The sequence below is a fragment of the Panthera pardus genome, unplaced genomic scaffold (genome assembly GCF_024362965.1).
Source record: "Panthera pardus isolate Hobbes unplaced genomic scaffold, ASM2436296v1 HiC_scaffold_13, whole genome shotgun sequence".
In the NCBI taxonomy this organism is placed as follows: Eukaryota; Metazoa; Chordata; class Mammalia; order Carnivora; family Felidae; genus Panthera; species Panthera pardus.
This window is the reverse complement of record NW_026526688.1, coordinates 28122685-28142302: the sequence shown is the minus strand read 5'-3', so window position 1 is coordinate 28142302 and position 19618 is coordinate 28122685. Positions and strand designations below refer to the sequence as shown.

Here is a 19618-nt window from a genome sequence, read left to right as displayed (position 1 = left end):
TCACAGTTATCTACCAACTAAGCCAGCCAGGTGCCTCTGTAGTAATATCTTTTTTAAAACACTTTTTAAAGCACTGGATTATGAGCAGAATCACTAAGCCATTTATGCTTGTAAATGACAAATGTCATAGCATGGAGTATGGCTCAAAACTGTTTTTGTTTTAATCCCTGGGAGACTACTACCCTTTTCTTCACTGCTATACTCATTAACTAGGTATTGGAGCTGATTCTCACCTATATTTTGGAAGTTGATGATTTAGACCATGACAAAAGTGAATTAAAATCCATCCATCTTCATTTAGATCTAGGGAGTTTTCCAACTGTGAACACTTTGAGACAATCCTCAAATGTTCTATGTAAGTGTATCCAGCTTTCAGGAAAATATCTATTTTGGAGGTTTGCAAATCTATACAAGTTCACTGACTTCTAGGTCATAACTGTATTTACATATTACAGAATACATTGATCAGCCAAAAGAGAAAAAGATACATGTGACATTAAATGCCACACTATAAATCAAGATGACTAAATTGTTAAACAGTAATGCTCTTACAGAGAGATATGAAAATACTGTTTCCTTCTATATTATTCTATTTGATGGTTTCTATGGCTGTGAACTGCAACACTTCCTCTTTCACAGTATTAGCCATTCTACTGGCTTCTAAAACAAAAATTCCTGATTTTTCCGTCAGTACCGCAAGGAATACAAACAAGGAAACAACTAGAATCAAAAAAGGAACGTTTCATGGTCACATGGTTTTAATTTCTTGTGACTTGTGGAAACACCTTGGGAGTTTGATGGTTTTATTCCCTCTGATGGGAATTTACAAGCTTAACAATATCTGAGTTGTTGTGACTGCAGGGCATGGTCCTAAACCCAAGGATGGATTCAAATAATCTTCAAGCGACTGGAAGTAAAATATACAGTACAGAGCGTCCAGTAAAAGTGAACTGTAAAACTGTCTTTAGATCTAGACCTTCTGCAACTGAAAACAAATGGTGAAGAGAGATATAAGCTCTCAGAAATCAGTTAGGGGCTTACTCAAGTACAAGGAACTCCTCAAGTTCGGAAAGTGGAACTGGAAGGCTTCTCTTGTGGCACAGCAAGTCACACCTCCGTGTTCTCTGTCACAGCCCCCGTGTCTGGTGTACAGTTTACCAGCCACAGTTTTTTAAAAAGCCTTTTCAACAGGAAGAAGACTCGTCACACAGCCTTTCCTTTGTGTAAGAGGTGGGAGCACCTCGCTAGGTCCACTGAGGTACCGTGTGCAGAAACGTTACATTATTGGTTCAGTCCACCTGGTTACCTCATTTTTCTTCCCTGACAACTTTCCACTCTTCCTAATGTACTACAGATTTAGAAAACTAGAAACAAAGTAAGTTAAGGAGAGCTAGGTACAGACTCAGTTGTAAGAAAAGCCAGCAAAAAACACGGTTCTAGAAAAATACGGGTCTGGGGCCATTTAAAGAAGGGGAAATAATTTATGACAACCCTAAATTACCAAGGAAAACGCAAAATGTCTTAATATATTCGAAGGAAGTACAAGAGTGTATGACCCATTTAATACTTTCACCAAAATAAATAAAACAACTGTCAGTTCTTTTTGAGATAAGCTTCAGTTATCTGGAATATTTATTTTACGGGATGTATTCTCTTCCCTGGGAGTGCCAGAAAATTGGGAGGCATTAAAATAAGAGCTCCTTAATCTTCACGAACAGAAAGGATAACACGGGCTTAATGGAAGAAACAGGATTTTGAATTTCCCACCTATTTTATAAATTATAAAGCATCCTGAGCTGTAAAACGTACACATCACTTAACGGTAATGTTGCATGGCTGCTTGTTAAATTTGACGTGCTGATTTAAAGTGACCTGAAACTTCTGAATCTCGTCACATTCAATGTAAATGTTCCAGAGTCTCCTCTAGAAATATGGATTATCTTGACAACACCCCCCCCCCCCAATCATGTTAGAGCAAACACTAAGAAACTATGGTTTAAACTTTTTAAAACATATAATGAGATTATATAATTAGGACAACTTGGGACAAGATTCACGTTTGATAAAAGAGAACAGTACTTTTCTCGAATCACACTGTGCCACACAGATTCTTGCCCTTAACTATTTGAAAGGTTTGCAAAAAGCCAAATGCTCCAATAATGAATGGTAATAAATACACAATAAAACATACGGTCATAAAAAAGGTTCTGAAAATCTAAGAACAGGTACAACCTTGACTTTTGATTATCAACAGTCTTTTCAGGTCAACAGAATCCTCTATGGCTTTTTTGTAAAGGGCTAGTTAAAAATTCTACTTCCCCAACCTACTTCTACCAATCTATAGCTCAAAATCACAGGGCTTCCTTGCAATATTTACTACTACAGTTTCAATTCTGTTTTGGAAGTGAAACTTCTGCAAGTCTAACATTCATGACTAATATACTGCATTATTAAAATGAGTCACACACTTCAGGAGCTGAAGTGTGCAGTATATTTGCATTTCAAAAACACCCACAAAGTAACATAGATATTTAAAATCTTTATTGTTTCATCATCAAAAGTTTTCTTTCCGTAGAAGAATGGCAATGCGGTATCAGTGCATGTTCTATGGAAAATTCACAGCTCAAAGAACTAGCCTAGAGATCAGACAGCACTATGTCAAGCTCGTGTGCAAGACGAGAGACACAATGCTGCCAACGCAACAAAGACACAGAAATATGCGGCTGCTAGAGAAAGAGTCTATGGCCAAGTGAATAGAATAGTCGCAGTGCACCGCACTGATATTCTAGAACAGAAAACGGGAAGGGCCAGAGAGTGTACTTCCTGCAAAAAAAAGAATCAAGTAGATCCCACGCACTGAGTTCCCAACGATATGGCCAGCTAATTCATGCACGCCTGTACCATCCCCTTTAGGGCTACATCACTGTCACACTGCAAGCCGTCTTCAGCCTGCTGTAGAAGCGGGACAGCCACACGCAGGTACCTCATTCTGCTTCCCATCTCACAGCTAGAGTCACCACCTGGGCCTGGCAATAAAACACGTGGACTTTAGGCATCTTTAGTAAAAAGCTGAACAAACCCAAAATGGGTTCCCATTTTCTTCAGAAATAAATTTTATATAAAAGCTGTCATGATCACTCAGTTTTGTCTGAAGGCAAAACGATTTTTATGTAAGTATAGTGAAAAATCACACAAATATCCCAACAAAATACTGTCGGACCAACTTGAACATCTTCGTTACTAGCTCTTGCAAAAGGTACTGATAATTGTTGAGATGCAAATGACCACAACGATTTGATCATGCCTGGTTACTGGGAACTTTTTGGTCAGGTCTTCTGTGTCTGAAGCTGCTATACAGCTGGATTTGGCTACCTTGCATTAATTCACACAGTAAGTGCCATTTAAAAGGAAACAGCAGATCTATCATGATGAAATAAAAATCAAAAAAGTTGAGAGGTATACAGGAAACTTGTCTTAAATATTTTTAAATTACATATGATATAACCTTAGAGAGTAAGAACTACAATTACCATGGTCTAAATCTTAAATTGTTAATGCATGACTTATGTGCAAGACTAACAAGTCACTTGTTAATCATGTCAAGGCCTTGCGGGGCAGGGCACTCAGCATGTAGAGCATAGCAAGTACTTTCCAGGTGAGATCAACACCTCTAATTTAAAGTGTTATCAAACTATATTTGGAAAGTTAATTTACCTAATATATACAACGTATAAAATAAGTTAAAAGGAGGAAGCAGGGAAAGGTTTCCCGGTCTAAATGATGCACACTACAACTTTTCCTTATCAGTAGTATGTTCCACTTCACCCACAGTAAAAATATGAAAAGGCTGATAGAAGATCAAACATTTCACTTATAAATAGAGGATTAAAAAAATGGAATTTCAACATCGTTTCTTCCCATAATGCAACTCACTCTATCTATAATAGACATAAATAAAAACCATCTCAAAAATCTGGTTTTACACGCTTACCTTTGAGTTTAACAATAAATTCCTCTAACGACTGAGAAGAAAAGCATTCCTTTGTAGCAATTCCGTAAAATAATTTTCAATCCACAAAACACCTGCTTACTGGCAAAACCAGCAACCTTTATGGAGGGCATGGGCATTAATACTTGGCCCCTCTGAGGTATAAATGCAGCTATATGCGTACTGAGTGTACAGTCTATAAGGTATGCCAATGGTCTGCATAAAATTGGGAGTGATGTCATCCTGACTGATTGAAAACTTTTTTTTTTAACTTTTTGCAATGGAGGTTAAATAATTTTAAGACAAAAGATGTCCTTTAGCCCAGTAATAGCCAGCAGAAATCTAATTCCTAACCAATGCAAATGGTTATTACATTTTAAAAATGCTTAACATTGCATGTTGATTAAAAAAAAAATAACTAAACAGGGACACATAAATACTCAAATTCAGCAGGACACCACAGAAAGCATACTAGAGATAAGTGTGAAATCAGTCAAGCTTTTCCAAAAGAGAAAATCCTTTTAATCCTTCAGCAAGTCTCTGTGAAAATAGTATGCTTACAATAAAAGTGAGAGGGGAGCACTGAGAACACCCCCAAGAGGCTTGCTGTGCCACTCAGCATCCCTGCCCCATCTCCTGTGCGCGCGGATGGCCGACAAATGACAAGAAGTCCATTTGACAATAGTTCAGTAGTTCCTTCACCACTGCTGCCAGCTGAAGTCATCATTGCTTCCAAAGACCAAGAAAAAGCCCAGGATAGTTGCAAATATGACTGTGTTTCCTGTGAGAACAAGTGCACAAGCTCCCCACTCAATCTAGAGAAATAAGACAGATAAACACTTAAGTTAACAGATGTAGGAAAAACAGAAAGAAAATGAAAAGCAAATCTAGATTCTAGTTCTATGCCAATCATGATATAAAAACAAGCAAGATCTGTGATAGTAACTTTCGCTCTATTCAACACTTAATGGTCCTTCTATATTGCTGTTTTTAATTTGCTTCCTTTAAAAAGACAGGAAGTCATGAAAATGATCATTATTCAAAAGTTAGACTTTTGGATTCTGAGGAGGCAGCAGAGACTTCTACAACTTAATGCTCATGAAGAAATTGCTCCAACTCTTCTTCAGTGAATCTAAAATCTTATCTAGAGAGATTAAATTTAAAGTACCGGAAACGAAAACACACCCATGTACATTCTTTTAAAGCAGTAGGGGGAGTAATCGCCCCCTCCATGTGGAAGGGTGGTCAGTCCCTGGCATCTCTAAGTCCCCAGAGATGGGGGAATGAATCTGACTGGTGAGTCTGGGAGGAAAGACCAGGTATACAGAGCTCAGGCCCTTCTCCTCTTTCACACTTTCCCATGCAAAGAACACACTATCTCCTCAGGCCTTTAATCAGTTACAGAGGGCGGCCTGTGGTTGTTAAGCACTGGGTGAGAGGATGTGCCCACTTCTGAGAGTGAAGAACTGGTAAGCCAACTGTTGCCGAAGACCCCAGCCATGCTCTTCAGTATCATTCTTCCTCTTTTTTTAAAAGTAGGGTTCACACCCAGCGTGGCGCCTAATGTGGGGCCTGACTCATGACCCTGAGATCAACACCTGAGCTGAGATCAAGAGTTGGGACGCTGACCCTACCGAGACACCCAGGCGGCCCTCTCCAATATCATTTTTATCAGTTAACAACAAAAGATTATCTCTATCCTTTTTCCTGAGACAATTTTAACCTAGTCTGATGTAAAATCGTTCATAGAAAAATATATACACTTACCAGATGTGCTCTGGCAAATACAATAGGGAGCCCAAAAGCTGAGACAACAATGCCTGTTGTAAGAAATATGGCAAGTTCCTTACAAGCATTACTCATAGCATCTGTATCATCCACTAATCTTCTTGCTATGCAGTATGGAATAGGTGAAAGGATGTAAAAAAACAGAACAAAGAGAGGCCAGTATTGGCTAGAAAAAAAAAATAAGTTAATGTAGTTTTTGCTATCTATGTCATTTTCCTACACATAATATATGCTTTTAAAAAATAAAGACCAAAGAAATATTGCAAGGTTCAAAACAAGACATAGTTTAAAAATAAACAATAACCTGAACACTGAAAATAGTAATAATTAGAATCATAGTATTCCTAAAGTGAATTATGACACAATGATTAAATATTCCTTATGTTAAAAAAATGCTTTATAAATTATAGCAGTTGGAATCAAGGACCAAAATTATTTTTCTTATTTTAGGCTATAAATAAAGAGGCATATGGAAAATATAAATAGTAACAGTAATTTTTAAAATTCAAGATTCATGCCCTTGACTTCTTGATGAATGACAGCCTTCTCAGGGTAAAGCTGGAACATCCCTAAACTCTCGTTAGGTCACTATGAACTCCCAAAATACTGAAATAAAAATGTAGAAAATGAACTGAAAGTAATATTGAAGACTTTAAGTTAGAATATAGAAAATAGATGGCTTTGAATCAACAGTCTAGCTATTGTACTGTGCCAGTGTAATTTCCTGGTTTGGATAATACAACTACAGTTATGTACGACAGCCACCGGGGGAAGCCTGTGAAGGATACAGGGGACCTCTCTGTACTATTTTTTTGCAACTTCTTGATAATACATAATCATTTCAACATAAAAAGTCAATTAAAAAAAAAAAAGCACAAAAAGTGAAAACTCCAAGCTGCCCATGTCTCCCTACTTTCTCTCTCTTGCTCTCCTAACAACCTTCTTGTGGATCCTTCCATACTTCCACACGGATAAATTTTAACAATATGAATCATTGCACTTTTTCATTTAACAATGTATCTTGAACATCTTTATATATCAGCACTCACAGCTCTTGGCTCCTCCTCATTGTTTTTAAGATTGCCTACTATTTCCATTGATGGACATATTATAATTTAACCATTTCTCTTTTGACAGGCCTTTAGGATACTTCCAGGTTTTTTTGTTATTACAGACAAGATTGTCATGAACATCCATACTCTCCCCTCACTACACATACCTTTGTAAACATCTGCCAGGAGACCTGTATGAGAAATTCTAAGTGGAAGGGCTAGTTCAAGGAATATATAGACTTTAAGAGCTACAAGGAAACTGGCTTCCAAGATGAGAGACTACATGAAGCTATACCTCTCCCTTCTCATACACGACAGTGCCTGTTTGCCCCAGCTCTTACCGTCACCAAAGGATTTCATTTAATTTTGAGAGAGGCTGAGTATATTTTCATGCGCTTATTAGTAACTTGCAGTTCTTTTTTCATATTTATTGTTGATTTTTCTATTTAGTTTTATTTTTCTTACTAATCTATCCTATAAATTTTTAAAAGTTCTTTCCTATGGAAAATAATTGCTTACATGACTTTATTTTCTTAGTCAACTGTCTCTCGACCCTGCTTCTGGTATTTTTTTGCTGAAAAGATATTTTAAATTTTCTTGTCTTTAATTTTATTAAGAGATGCTCAAAACTGAGCAGAAGTGCAATAACCAAAAAGTGATTTTTGCACTTTTAAAAAGATTTGTCCTTGGTAAATGAACATTTCTTAGGATTACTTCTACAGTAGAAGCTTTCATTTAAAAAAAAATTTAAAGCTTTAAAAGTAGAAAAAATTTACCCTAAAACACTAAAAAAGACAAAAATTTTACATACTTGTATATTGGAAGGGCACATCCAAGCATCAAAAACATCAGCCCAATTGCTCCTCCAAAGGATAAACTAATCAAAGCTGCAAAGTAAATAAAGAATCAAATACACATATTAATTATATTAAATTAATATTATTTTTATTAATATTAATATTAGCAATCTGAACATTACCTGTGATCCCAGAAGCAAAAAGCAAAACACAAAAAACGAATGCATTAAAAGTGATTTATCTTCAAGGGTGCCTGGGTGGCTCAGTTGGTTAAGCATCTTCGGATCATGATCTCATGGTTTATGAGATCGAGCTCCACTTGGGCTGGATTCTCTCCCTCTGCCCCTCCCCCACTCATACTCCTGTGTGCATGCACACTCTCTCGAAATAAACACTAAAAAAAAAGTGAGTTATTTTCAAAAGTGTAAGTTATCCATAGTTTCAAAATAAGTTTTTTGGGGTCATCTTCAAAGCAACATAAAGCAACACTGATTTTCAAGGCCCTGACCTATTGTGGGCACACCACCACATTCCCTCATTACTGTCTCCATTTCTTCTTTTCTTCTTTTAAATTTATTTTTGAGAGAAGGAGAGACAGAGCGTAAGCAGGGAAGGAGCAGAGAGAGAGGGAGACAAAATCTGAAGCAGGCTCCAGGCTCTGAGCTGTCAGCAGAGAGCCGGACGCGGGGTCTCAAACCCGCGAACCATGAGATCATGACCTGAGCCGAAGTTGAACGCTTAACAGCCTGAGCCACCCAGGTGCCCCACTGTCTCCAATTCTAATGAATATCCTAGCCTCCCAGATCAATGCTCTTCCAGTCATTAGTGTTATATTTACTCCACAGATCATTACAGTTTGAAAAACAGGATGTGGAGAAACTCTGCTTTCTCAGCTTTACTAGACTTTAGAAACCTTATCAAATGGGAAAGTCTCTCATGATCAGCTCCTGCTTCTTGCACATGCACCCTCACTGTGCTCAAAACTAGTAAAAGTATCCAAGGATACTGGTAGTTAATAATTTTAGTCAACTAATTTTGGTCTACCCATGTGTCTGGAGGCACTTGAGACCATAACACTGTTTCCACTGTATTTCAAAGACTATCTGCAGAATTCTTTGGGATGCTTCCTAAAAATGCCAATTTGTGGGCCACAGCCCAGGACTCTGAAATTTTATCAAGCACCCTGAAGATTTCCTAAGAAAATGAAAGCTTGAAAATAACTGTCTGGAAAAGGTGGAATGTCAGGGGTTTTCTTAATCAGTTTGCCAAGTGAATCCTAAACGTGAGCTAATGTTATATCCTTTAATGTCCTCTACATATCTTTATAAAACAGTTAATCTGTGTTACCTTACATGGTTTCAAAAGTTACTCAGATGGCTTCCTTTCCTCCAAAGTTGACTCACAAAGACTGGGGTGGGGGTGAGAGGAAGAGAGAGCTGCTGTCGGTTGAGCAGCCGGTATGTACCTGGTGCTTTAAATATCTGATTTCATCTTCTCCACAGTTTTATAAATTTGCAGTTACTAACTCTTACAGATCAAGTCAGAGAAATTTCAGGGGAGTATTTAGTTATTATTATTTTTTTGTTAATATTTATTTATTTGGAGAGAGAGAGAGCACGTGCAAGCAGGGAAGGGGCAGAGAGAGATAGAGAGAGAGATAGAATCCCAGGGAGATTTTGCACTGTCAGTGCACAGCTCGACGCAGGGCTCAACCCCATGAGCACGAGATCATGACTTCAGCCAAAATCAAGAGTTGGACACTTAGCCAACTGAGCCATCCAGGAACCCCTAGTTTTGGTTTTTAAAAAATGTTATCATGGGGGTGTCTGGGTGGCTCAGTCGATTGAGTATCTGACTTCGGCTCAGGTCATGATGTGGCAGTGTGTGAGTTTGAGCCCTGCGTCGGGCCCTGTGCTGACAGCTTGGAGCCTGGAGCCTGCTTCAGATTCTGTCTCCCTCATTCTGTCCCTCCCCTGCTCATGCTCTGTCTCTCTCACTCAAAGGTAAATAAAAACCCTAAAAATTTTTTAAAAATGTTACATAGTTTACAAAACTATAGCTAGGTTTCCTCCCGTAATTTCCTACATGTTAGAAAATGTGCAGGATAATGGGTACAAGCCTTCTTTGGTATCACTTTTTAAGATATCACAAGCTACAGACACATTCTATAGGTGAAACACAGTTTCTAAAATTAAACACACACACATACACACACACACACAAAGCGTTGTGTTTTATAACTTTTTTTTACTATATATTAGTAAGTAGAAACAACTTTCTTGAATAGGCAGTTTATTAGTGGCTTAGAATTAAGCAAAGATACGAATGATCAATTTATTTTGAGTTCTATATAACCTATATTTCTGCAACTGCACTGGCTAAAAGAATAACTTAGGCGTTTTTTGTTTTTAATGCAGTCTATTAACCTTAACAGAAACATTAAAATCCAAAAGAGCTGTAGAAGGACTAAAAGTTACCAGGACAAAAGCTAACATATATAAACCAAAATTAACAGTAAAGGGGTTAAATGCTGCTCAGTACTACTGACAGCTTTCTCTGAATTAAAATGGTAATAATTGGGGTGCCTGGGTGGCTCAGTCAGTTAAGCGTCTGGCTCTTGATTTCAGCTCATGTTTTGTGAGACTGAGCCCCATGTCAGTTCTGCGCTGACAGTGCAGAGAGCCTGCTTGAGACTCTCTCTCCCTTCCTCTTTCTCAAAATAAATAAATAAACATTAAAAAATAAATAAATAAAATGGTCATAATCAAGGACATCCACTTACGTGGTAGGTCGGCAGATTTGGTTTTCCCTTAGATCACCGATGCAGGTCATGTAAAACCTGAACACATTTACTTAGTCCATAATACCATTATATTTTCAATTACAGAAAAAAGGAAAGAAAAAAGCCTGCACTTTTATTTTATAGCAAGTGAGGAACCTCAAATTTACAATGGAGTGAAATGTAAACTGTGAGGAAAATATTGAGTTTGTCATTTGTTTTGTTCAATTCAAAATAGGTCCTCAAAATCTGGCCCTGCTTACTCTCCTGACACACTCACACCAGGCTATTAGCCCTTGTACTCTGCACGTCAATGACACTGGCCTTTCCTCTCCTGGCAATCAGCAGGCTCCTTCCCCCACAGGGCCCTTGTACCTATTGTCCTTCTACTTCAGATACGTTTTCATTCATTCATTTCATTCAAGAAATATTTACTGCAAACCAACTATATAACAGGTGCTGGAGATTATTTATGTAAATAAACCAGACAAGGCCCTTCCACACTCATGAAGCTTGTATTCTGGTTTCATTCCCTTCCTCTTTCCTCCAAGTGAACTCGTCTATGTCCTTAAGATCTCAGCTCAATCGTTTCTTTCTTGGTGAAGTTATTCCAAACCTCCTGACTTGACCAATTCCCCTTATCATATTCATTCATTCATTCATTCATTCAACAAATATCTACTGAGCACCTGTGTCACACACTGTTCTTGATACTAGAGATAAAGCAATGAAAAAAAAAAAATCAAAGCTCTTGCTCCATGAAGCTTACATTCTAACAGGAGAACAAAATGGTAAAAAACCAAAAGTAAGCAAATGAATGTCAAGTGCTATGAAAGAAACCAGGTAGAGTAAGAAGGTGGAGCGCTTTTTGAGACACAGTGGCCTGGAAAGGCATCGCTGATGAGGTGACATCTGAGCAGAGATTTGTATGAACTGAGGAACTGAATCATGAGGATTTCTGGGGGGAGCGTTCCAGGCAGAGAGCCATGCATGTGCAGAGGCTCTCTTGCCCTGTACACATCCCCTTTGCTCAGTTATCACAGCTATAATTTTATATCAATTTGTATCTGTCTTTCCTTGCAAGCTGTTAGCGCCACCACAGCAGGGAAAGAGTTTTTCTGTTGTTGATGCTCACACCCCAGCTCTCAACACTGAATAATAAATATTTGTAGAATGCATAAAAGGAAACCAAGGGGAGAAAAAGAGAGAAAAGGACAAAAGGGAAGAGGAGGGGAAGATCACACCAGAGTAAAAACAGCACATAACTGAAAATCAGAAGACAATGGGTCCCTAGACCCTACTAGCCATTTACTGCCTACATCATAATATCTGAATGTCAGTTCTTTCTTCTATGAGAACTGGATTAGATCTAAAATGCAAATAATTCTGAGAACACTAAAGATATTTGTTATAAGGCATGCTAAAAAAGTAAAAACCATCTCCATTTTTAAATAAATTTTAATTCCAGTATAATTAACATACAGCGTCACATGAGTTTCAGGGAACCATCTCCACTTTTTCAATGTAGTTGCCAAACAGCTAAATTCACCACTAGAAATACTATATAGTAACAACTTATTTATCCAGAATATAATTTAGAATCCTGGAGGAAACAAGGGTCACTAAAGAGACAAAGCAGATGTCACAAAGCCCGTACACTAAATCTACCATTCTTTATAAATAGACCCTTAGGCTCCTATTCAGCCGACATTGATTTATTCATTTTTGTGATTCCACTGTTGTGTGTGAATTTCAGCAGAATAAAAAAAGAATTTTAAGTCATATATGTTCATTTATAGTATTTTTTCAATAGCAATTCATATAGCCAGAACAAAATTAAGTGAAGAGTAACTTTCCCCACCCAGAAATGATCACTGTTACATGTAACCTGGGACATAAAATTTTCTAAGTTTGAAGATCTTGTTTCCCATATTGAGACAAATGAGAAAGAGGAGGCAGAACTGCACATAAGCAAGATCTGCCCTCTGACAAGAGAAAGGAGACTGAAAAAAAATTTAAATCAGGCAGAAAAACCTCAAAAAGCATACTGGTTTATGGTAATCTTGGCCAAAAGGCAAGTAGCTTTACTACTTGATGGTCTCTGGGGGGTAACTCTTTTATGACAAAGAACAATTATTTATGTTCTTATCAAAAAAGGAAGTCTAAATTTTTTTGAGTACACTCTTAAAAAGTTAATGAAAGATTTCTTTTAAATAAACAGAAAATGAAAACAAGGTAAGATTCGAGTATCAAAAAACTTCATGTGACATCTCACTGCCCAGTCATACTGGATATAATAAAACAAAAACAAAAACAAAAACAAAAACAAAAACAATGGGGTTAAATTGCTCAAAAGTGTTCTCAAAACTTGTGAAGTTTCTCCAATCTTATGAAATCAGCAACTAGGCTGATTTATACATAAATTTCATCATTCGTGTATAAATGGATGCCCCAGATGACACATCAATAAGGCAAGAATTTATACTGTAAATGAGTGATGAAACATTTGGAGGGCAAAACTTAGATGAGTCTAGTTTCTACTCCCAAAGCCTCTAGGCTAGGGATGATGGAACAGTCCAATTATCTAAACTCTCTCGAGACAGGGTGCTGATTCTGTGATTACAAAGAAATTAGAGTAGCAGGGACCAGTTCCCTAACCTGGGAGTTGCTAGAAAAATCTAACACATAACCGAATAATATGTCTTAAGAAATAAGTAATGGTCTCCAATGATAGCAACACTCCTGCTTAATATAAAGATAGCCCAACAGAAAGAAAATATCCTGATAAACAATCATAACAATCAAAAAATCTTATTGAAACCAAAAGTGTAAGTACAATTCCATCTGTGGCACTTTCACCTGATTCATATTTTCCTAGATTCGGAGAAGGAAATTACAGTTATTTTCCTACAACAGAGACTCCCTACGTTTATGACACTGAGGAAATGGGGAAGAACTAGGAAACTGGCCACATCCTTAAAACCACAGCATTCTACCCTAAATGCCTTTCCATACAAGGATTCAAAAAGGTCTATTACAGTTCAAAAAACAGATCGAAAAATTATCTTTGTTGCTCAAATTACCAAGTTTTATATCGGAAATGAAATGTTCTCAGACATTAAAAATACACCAGAAAGAGTAAGAATGTGACTCTGGGAAAGCAGTTCAATAAAAGTTGTCCTGAAGGAAATAAATTATGCAGAAAAAAACACTATCAAAGTTCTTCATTTCCTGCATGCCTGCCCCTTCTACAATTCGCAGGTCAGGAAACCAACGTAATTCGTGGTCAAAAAGTTGAAAATGTTGTCAATGGTATTTCTAATCACACTGACAAAATTACCAAACAACTGGAAAGATTGCAACCTTCCTTATTTCTAAAGGAAATATACGAATAAACCAGTAATTTTCCATGAAGTTTTAAACTATTTTATTAAAAAAAAAAAAAACCCAACTGAAACTTTGAAATGTAAAAGCCTCAACGTGCAACTTGTGGAGAACAGGAGCACCTCGGGGTCGCTCATACGGTCTAACACTATCGGAAAAACAAAACACAATCAAAACGCATCAGTTTTTGGAGTCAGTGAAGCTTCGAGCACAGGTCCTGAGAGTGGATATGCTGGCCAAGGCTCCGGAAAGAACCGTCCCCAAGTCCTTCCAAGGCTTTCCGGAGGGACTCGGTTCGGCTCAGCACCCCAAGATCGCACTTGTGCCTTTAAGCGGCAAATGACACTGATTTCACGTAACTGGCATCTCTAGCGGCCTCATCCCCCTCAAAACCACTCTCCGCTCGCCTCTCTCGCGGATGCAAACTCCTGCAAAACGTGTGGGATGCCCGAGGCGCTGCGGGACTCTCGCAGACCGCGGACCACTTCATTCTTTGTACGGGGGCCGATGGGTGGGACAGAGGCTGCCGAGATCAGCAGAAAGCGGGCGCCGACGGTGAAGCCGCCGCGCCCGCCGGCCTTTCCCGGAGGGCGCCGCGCCCAGCTCTGCTACGAGGCTGCGAGGGCGGAGGCGGGGGTCCAGGGGCGGGGGGCGGCCGCCAGCGCGGGGACCCCGCGGCGCGCGCCGGGGCCGGGAAGGCGGCAGGCGGGGGCCGCGTGGGGCCCCCTCCCCCCCTCGAGCGGTCACCCAGACCTCCGGCGCCCTGCGCCCCAGGCCCACCTTTGATGCCGGCCATGGCGGTGACGTCGCTCCTGGCTCCAGGATCTGAGGCGGCGGCGGCGGCGGCGGCGGTAGCGGCGGCCGGGAGATCCAAGACGCACGGCGGCGGCGGCGGCGGCGGCGGCGGCGGCTGCCAGACAACACCCGGAAGTGCACGACGCAGCACTTCCGCCGGCGACTCGCGCCCGCGCGGGGGCGCGGGGGGCGCGGCGGGCTGGGGGCGGTCGGGCAGGCCGCCACCTTCCCTGCTTCGCTGCCGTGCGGCTCGCTGCGGTCGCCGGCGTTCAGTCCTCGCCTCGGTTCCATGCCCATATTCCCCTCAGGCTCGGGCGAACTCCACTCCGAAGCCTTCGTCGCGGATTCCGCAGCCTCCCAGATTCTTGGAGGATAAAGGAGCGGGAGTAGCCGCCGTGCTTTGGGAGGCATGGGGGGATGTCCTTGGAGGATCATCATTTAAATGTGATCTTTAAAGCGCACCCTTTTCTCTCTTCTCCCTTGCTTTGCAGTAGGAGAAATAAGGCTAATTAGAACGTCTGCACTTGGCTCCCCGATTTCCGACACAGCTAGGGTTCTGTTGAGACCCACCTCCAGAGATTAGGAGCAGCAGGACCCACTACAAACAAATACAAATTTAAATACAAATCCGATCTCTTGGGAGTCTGTGAGAATCGCTGTTTTTGTTTTTAGTAGTAGCAGGGCTAGAGGAAAAAGGAGAAAGCAGAGGTACAAATACATTTAAGTCATCCTACAAATGTATCGAACGCTTACTATGTGTGGGAACAGGGCTAGGCCCTGCGGTGAGCAAACCTAGATGCGGTTTCTGCCCTGAAGGAGCTTGCAGTTTGTAGAGAGACACAGCCCCCCTGCCCCCCCCCCCCCCCCCGCAAAAGGTAAAATTGGGACTGATAATTGCTAGGAAGAAGGGTAGATAGTCCTTTGAAAGCCTTTATTTAGATAAGAGAGATTTCCCCAAGGGAGGGACAAGGGAAGTATGAACGGGTGCATAACTAGAAGACAAAAGGGAAAAACAGTTATGGGGAAGAGAAAATATGTTGGGGGTGCAGGTTGGGGGAGTGGTTGGATGGTGAACTTGGGAGGCAAACTGGGCCCCAGGAGCCTGGTCTGTTGGAGAGAGGACAGAAGGCCAGGGGGACTGCTCCGTGTCAGAGTAGGACAGCAGCATCCTATATTAGATTTCCCCCCCTTTCCTGAGCAATAAGAATCTTTTGAAAGTTTTTTTTTTTTAATGTTTATTTATTTTTTAGAGAGACAGAGTGTGAGCGGGGGAGGGGCAGAGAGAGAGGCACAGAATCTGAAGCAGGATCCAGGCTCTGAGCTGCCAGCACAGAGCCCGATGGGGGCTTGAACCAGGGGCCATGAGATCGTGACCTGAACCGAAGTCAGATGCTTAACGGACAGCCTCCCAGGTGCCCCTTTTGAAGAGTTTTTAAAAGTTACAGGTGGAGGTGCTTGACATAAGATTTGAATTTTTCAATCTTTTCAGTCACTGGGGTAAGAAAAAGTGGCATGTACAACTTTGTTGAGTGAATGGTTAAAGAGATTTTTCCAAAATGCTTTAAGATGAGAGGTCCTGGGAGCTAAAGGTATTGCCCTACCCTGCTTCTCTCCATTACTTTCAGGGTTGAATTACAATTTTTTAAGAAAGAGGTCACTTGAGGCTTAATGCCCCCCAATAAATCTATAGATATCTTATGGAGCAGTAGAATTCTTTTCTATTCAAGTTAGTGCAAACAATTCTGGTGTTTTCTGTATCCAGAAAGTTTCCATTTAAGGATTGTAGCAAGCTTGAACATATGCTATGGACATGTTGCTGTTCAGACAGTCTGTGAACCACCAGCTCACTTCTCTAAACTGAAGCAGGTGTATGGGTCCTCCTCCCAACCATCTTGAAAGGAGTAGGTAAAATTCCTGGAGAAGTAAAGGATTCCATCCCAAATGGTCACCATCAACACCTTTCTTGTTTTGTTCTGCAGTATTCATCCTCGAAAGCACAATGGTTGAGGGAACATGATAGAGATAGCTGACCAGTGGTGGTGGTAATCGTGGTGGTGGAAGTGATAGGTTCTTATCCCATAGATTCCTAGCTTCTGGGGGAAAGATCACATTTGAGGAAGCCTTTCTCGGCTTCCACAAGCCCCAGTAACTGAGTTAAGCACTAGTCCCCTAATTTTCTCTTGGGAGTACAAATATTCATCCTTGATGACATTAACAGGCAACTAGGATTGTTCTTCATGTTAGAAGGATCTATCTACTTCTTTTGCTTCCATGGTCACAGAATCCAATGAGATTATGCTCCGTTGATTTTTCCATGAGATTCGCAATGTTACTAGCAAGAAAAGACTCACTGCCCTAAGGACTATTTTTGGTCTACTCATGTTGTCTGGAGGCACTTGAGGCCATAACAACACTGTTTCCACTGTATTTCAAAGACTACCTGCAGAATTCTTTGGGATGCTTCCTAAAAATGCCAATTTGTGGGCCACAGCCCAGGACTCTGAAATTTTATCAAGCACCCTGAAGATTTCCTAAGAAAATGAAAGCTTGAAAATAATTGTCTGGAAAAGGTGGCATGTCAGGGGTTTTCCTAATCAGTTTGCCAAGTGAATCCTAAACGTGAGTTAATGTTATATCCTTTAATGTCCTCTACATATCTTTATAAAACAGTTAATCTGTGTTACCTTACATGGTTTCAAAAGTTACTCAGATGGCTTCTTATCCTCCAAAGTTGACTCACAAAGACTGGGATGGGGGTGAGAGGAAGAGAGAGCTGCTGTCGGTTGAGCAGCCGGTATGTACCTGGTGCTTTAAATATCTGATTTCATCCTCTCCACAGTTTTATAAATTTGCAGTTACTAACTCTTACAGATCAAGTCAGAGAAATTTCAGGGAAGGATTTAGTTATTATTTTTTTGTTAATGTTTATTTATTTATTTGGAGAGAGAGAGAGCATGTGCAAGCAGGGAAGGGGCAGAGAGAGATGAGATAGAGATACAATCCCAGGGAGATTTTGCACTGTCAGTGCACAGCTCGACGCAGGGCTCAACCCCATGAGCACGAGATCATGACTTCAGCCAAAATCAAGAGTTGGACACTTAGCCAACTGAGCCATCCAGGAACCCCTAGTTTTGGTTTTTAAAAAATGTTATCATGGGGGTGTCTGGGTGGCTCAGTCGGTTGAGTGTCTGACTTTGGCTCAGGTCATGATGTGGCAGTGTGTGAGTTTGAGCCCTGCGTCGGGCCCTGTGCTGACAGCTTGGAGCCTGGAGCCTGCTTCAGATTCTGTCTCCCTCTTTCTGTCCCTTCCCTGCTCATGCTCTGTCTCTCTCTCTCTCAAAGATAAATAAAAACCCTAAAAAATGTAAAAAATGTTATTATGGAAAAATTAAATACATAAAAAGTAGTCAGAATAGTATAATGAATTCCCCTGTACCATCAACTACCTTAAAATATGAACATATGGTCAATGCTGTTTTGTCTATACTCCCCATCCTCTTTGCCCTCCTATATTTGCCCTCCTATATTACTTTTCACCAAATTATTTTGAAGAATATGCCAGACATAATTTCATCTTTAGTATTTTAGTATTTTTCTAAAAGGATCATTAAAAATGAGGTAACCACAGTGCATTTATCAAACCTAAAAAACAATTCTTTAACATCATACACCTAGTCAATGTTCAAATTTCCAATTGTCTCATCACTGTCATTTATTTTATAGTTTGTTTGAATCAGGACCCAAATCAGGTCCACACATTCCTGTTGCTGTGTCTCAGAGATGGTTTAAGAAACTGCCTCTTATCATTTAGATCTCAGCTCAAACGGTAGCTTCTCAGAACCCTTCCTGGACATCCTATTTATTATAGCACTTCACGTTATATTACCCTGTTTTCTTCTTCTTTTTTAAAAATTGAACTATAATTAACATACAATGTTATATTAGTTTCAGATGTACAACATATTGATTCAAGAATTCTATCCTCAGTGCTCACCATGATAGGTGTCATAACCATCTGCCACCAAACATCATTACAGTATTCTTGACTATATTCCCTATGCTGTACTTTTCATCTCTGTGACTTTTTTATTTTATAACTGGAAACCTCTTAATCCCCTTTATTTCACCCACTCCCCCCAGTCACCCCCCTCTGGAACCATCACTTTGCTTTCTGTATTTAAGAGTCTGGTTTTGTGTGTGTGCATTACTCTGTTTTGTTCTTGAATGCACGTATTGTTTTTCTGAACTATACATTACTTGTTGTTTGTCTCTCCCACCAGAGTGTAAGTTAGTACAACTTTAATGTTTTGTTCACCACTCTCTAGGACTGTATGTGGCAAATGATGTGATCTCAAATAACAGCAATTCTCCTGTCAAGGTAATTCATGACCTCTACATTGCAAAATCCAAAAGTTGCTTTGTGATTCAACAACAGTAAATACTGGTGATCTTTCTCTTTCTCTCAGCTACCATATAACTATTCTCCTGGCTTTTCTCATATCTCACCAGAGGCGACTTTTCAGACTCTTTCTAGGATCTTCTGCCCAGAGTCCAAATGATAGTGTTCTCTTAGTTTTAGTTCTGGGCCTCCTTCTTTGGCATATCTAAATTCTCTCCATATGCATCGTACCTTTTCCTGTGACAATAAATACCATCTTAATTTTGATAACATAACTACCAAATTTACTTTAGCTTTGAAATGCAGACTTGTATATTCAAGTGTCTGTTTGACAGGTCTATCTGGATGCTTTATAGTCCCTGAAAACAACATGTTCAGAACAGAATTTTCTATTACCTTTATTATTCCAGTCTCACTCTGTCCCATCCCAAGTCTCCACTGTTCTGCCTCCTCTTGTTCCACCCTTCCCCTAATTTACTTTGCTTCAGTTATTTTGAACTTGTTTGCCTCTCCTACCCCCTGAATTTTGTTTTATTCACTACTGTATCCCCAGTGCCTAGAACAGTGTCTGGCAGGTCCTGTTAGGTACTGGTGGATGCTCAATATATAAAGTTATTGGCTGAATTAATGACTATT

At 40.0% G+C, this 19618-nt stretch overlaps 1 protein-coding gene across 1 annotated transcript; it reads right to left on the bottom strand.

Moving 5' to 3' along the window:
* Positions 1–2524: 2524 nt before the first annotated feature.
* Positions 2525–14699, bottom strand: LEPROTL1 (leptin receptor overlapping transcript like 1). Its single transcript, XM_019466814.2, has 4 exons — positions 14569–14699; positions 7640–7715; positions 5756–5942; positions 2525–4803 (listed from the first exon to the last, which is right to left on the bottom strand). The coding sequence occupies exons 1-4, from the start codon at positions 14582–14584 to the stop codon at positions 4687–4689; spliced, it is 396 nt and encodes a 131-aa protein (XP_019322359.1). The 5' UTR covers positions 14585–14699; the 3' UTR covers positions 2525–4686.
* Positions 14700–19618: the final 4919 nt, after the last annotated feature.

Bases quoted from the DNA above. Each gene is read 5' to 3' on its own strand.
- LEPROTL1 (XM_019466814.2), bottom strand. The intron at 5,943-7,639 runs GTATGTAAAATT...TTTTTTTTCTAG, and splicing joins TGTGCCCTTCCAATATACAA to CCAATACTGGCCTCTCTTTG. The intron at 4,804-5,755 runs GTAAGTGTATAT...TTATTTCTCTAG, and splicing joins TATTTGCCAGAGCACATCTG to ATTGAGTGGGGAGCTTGTGC.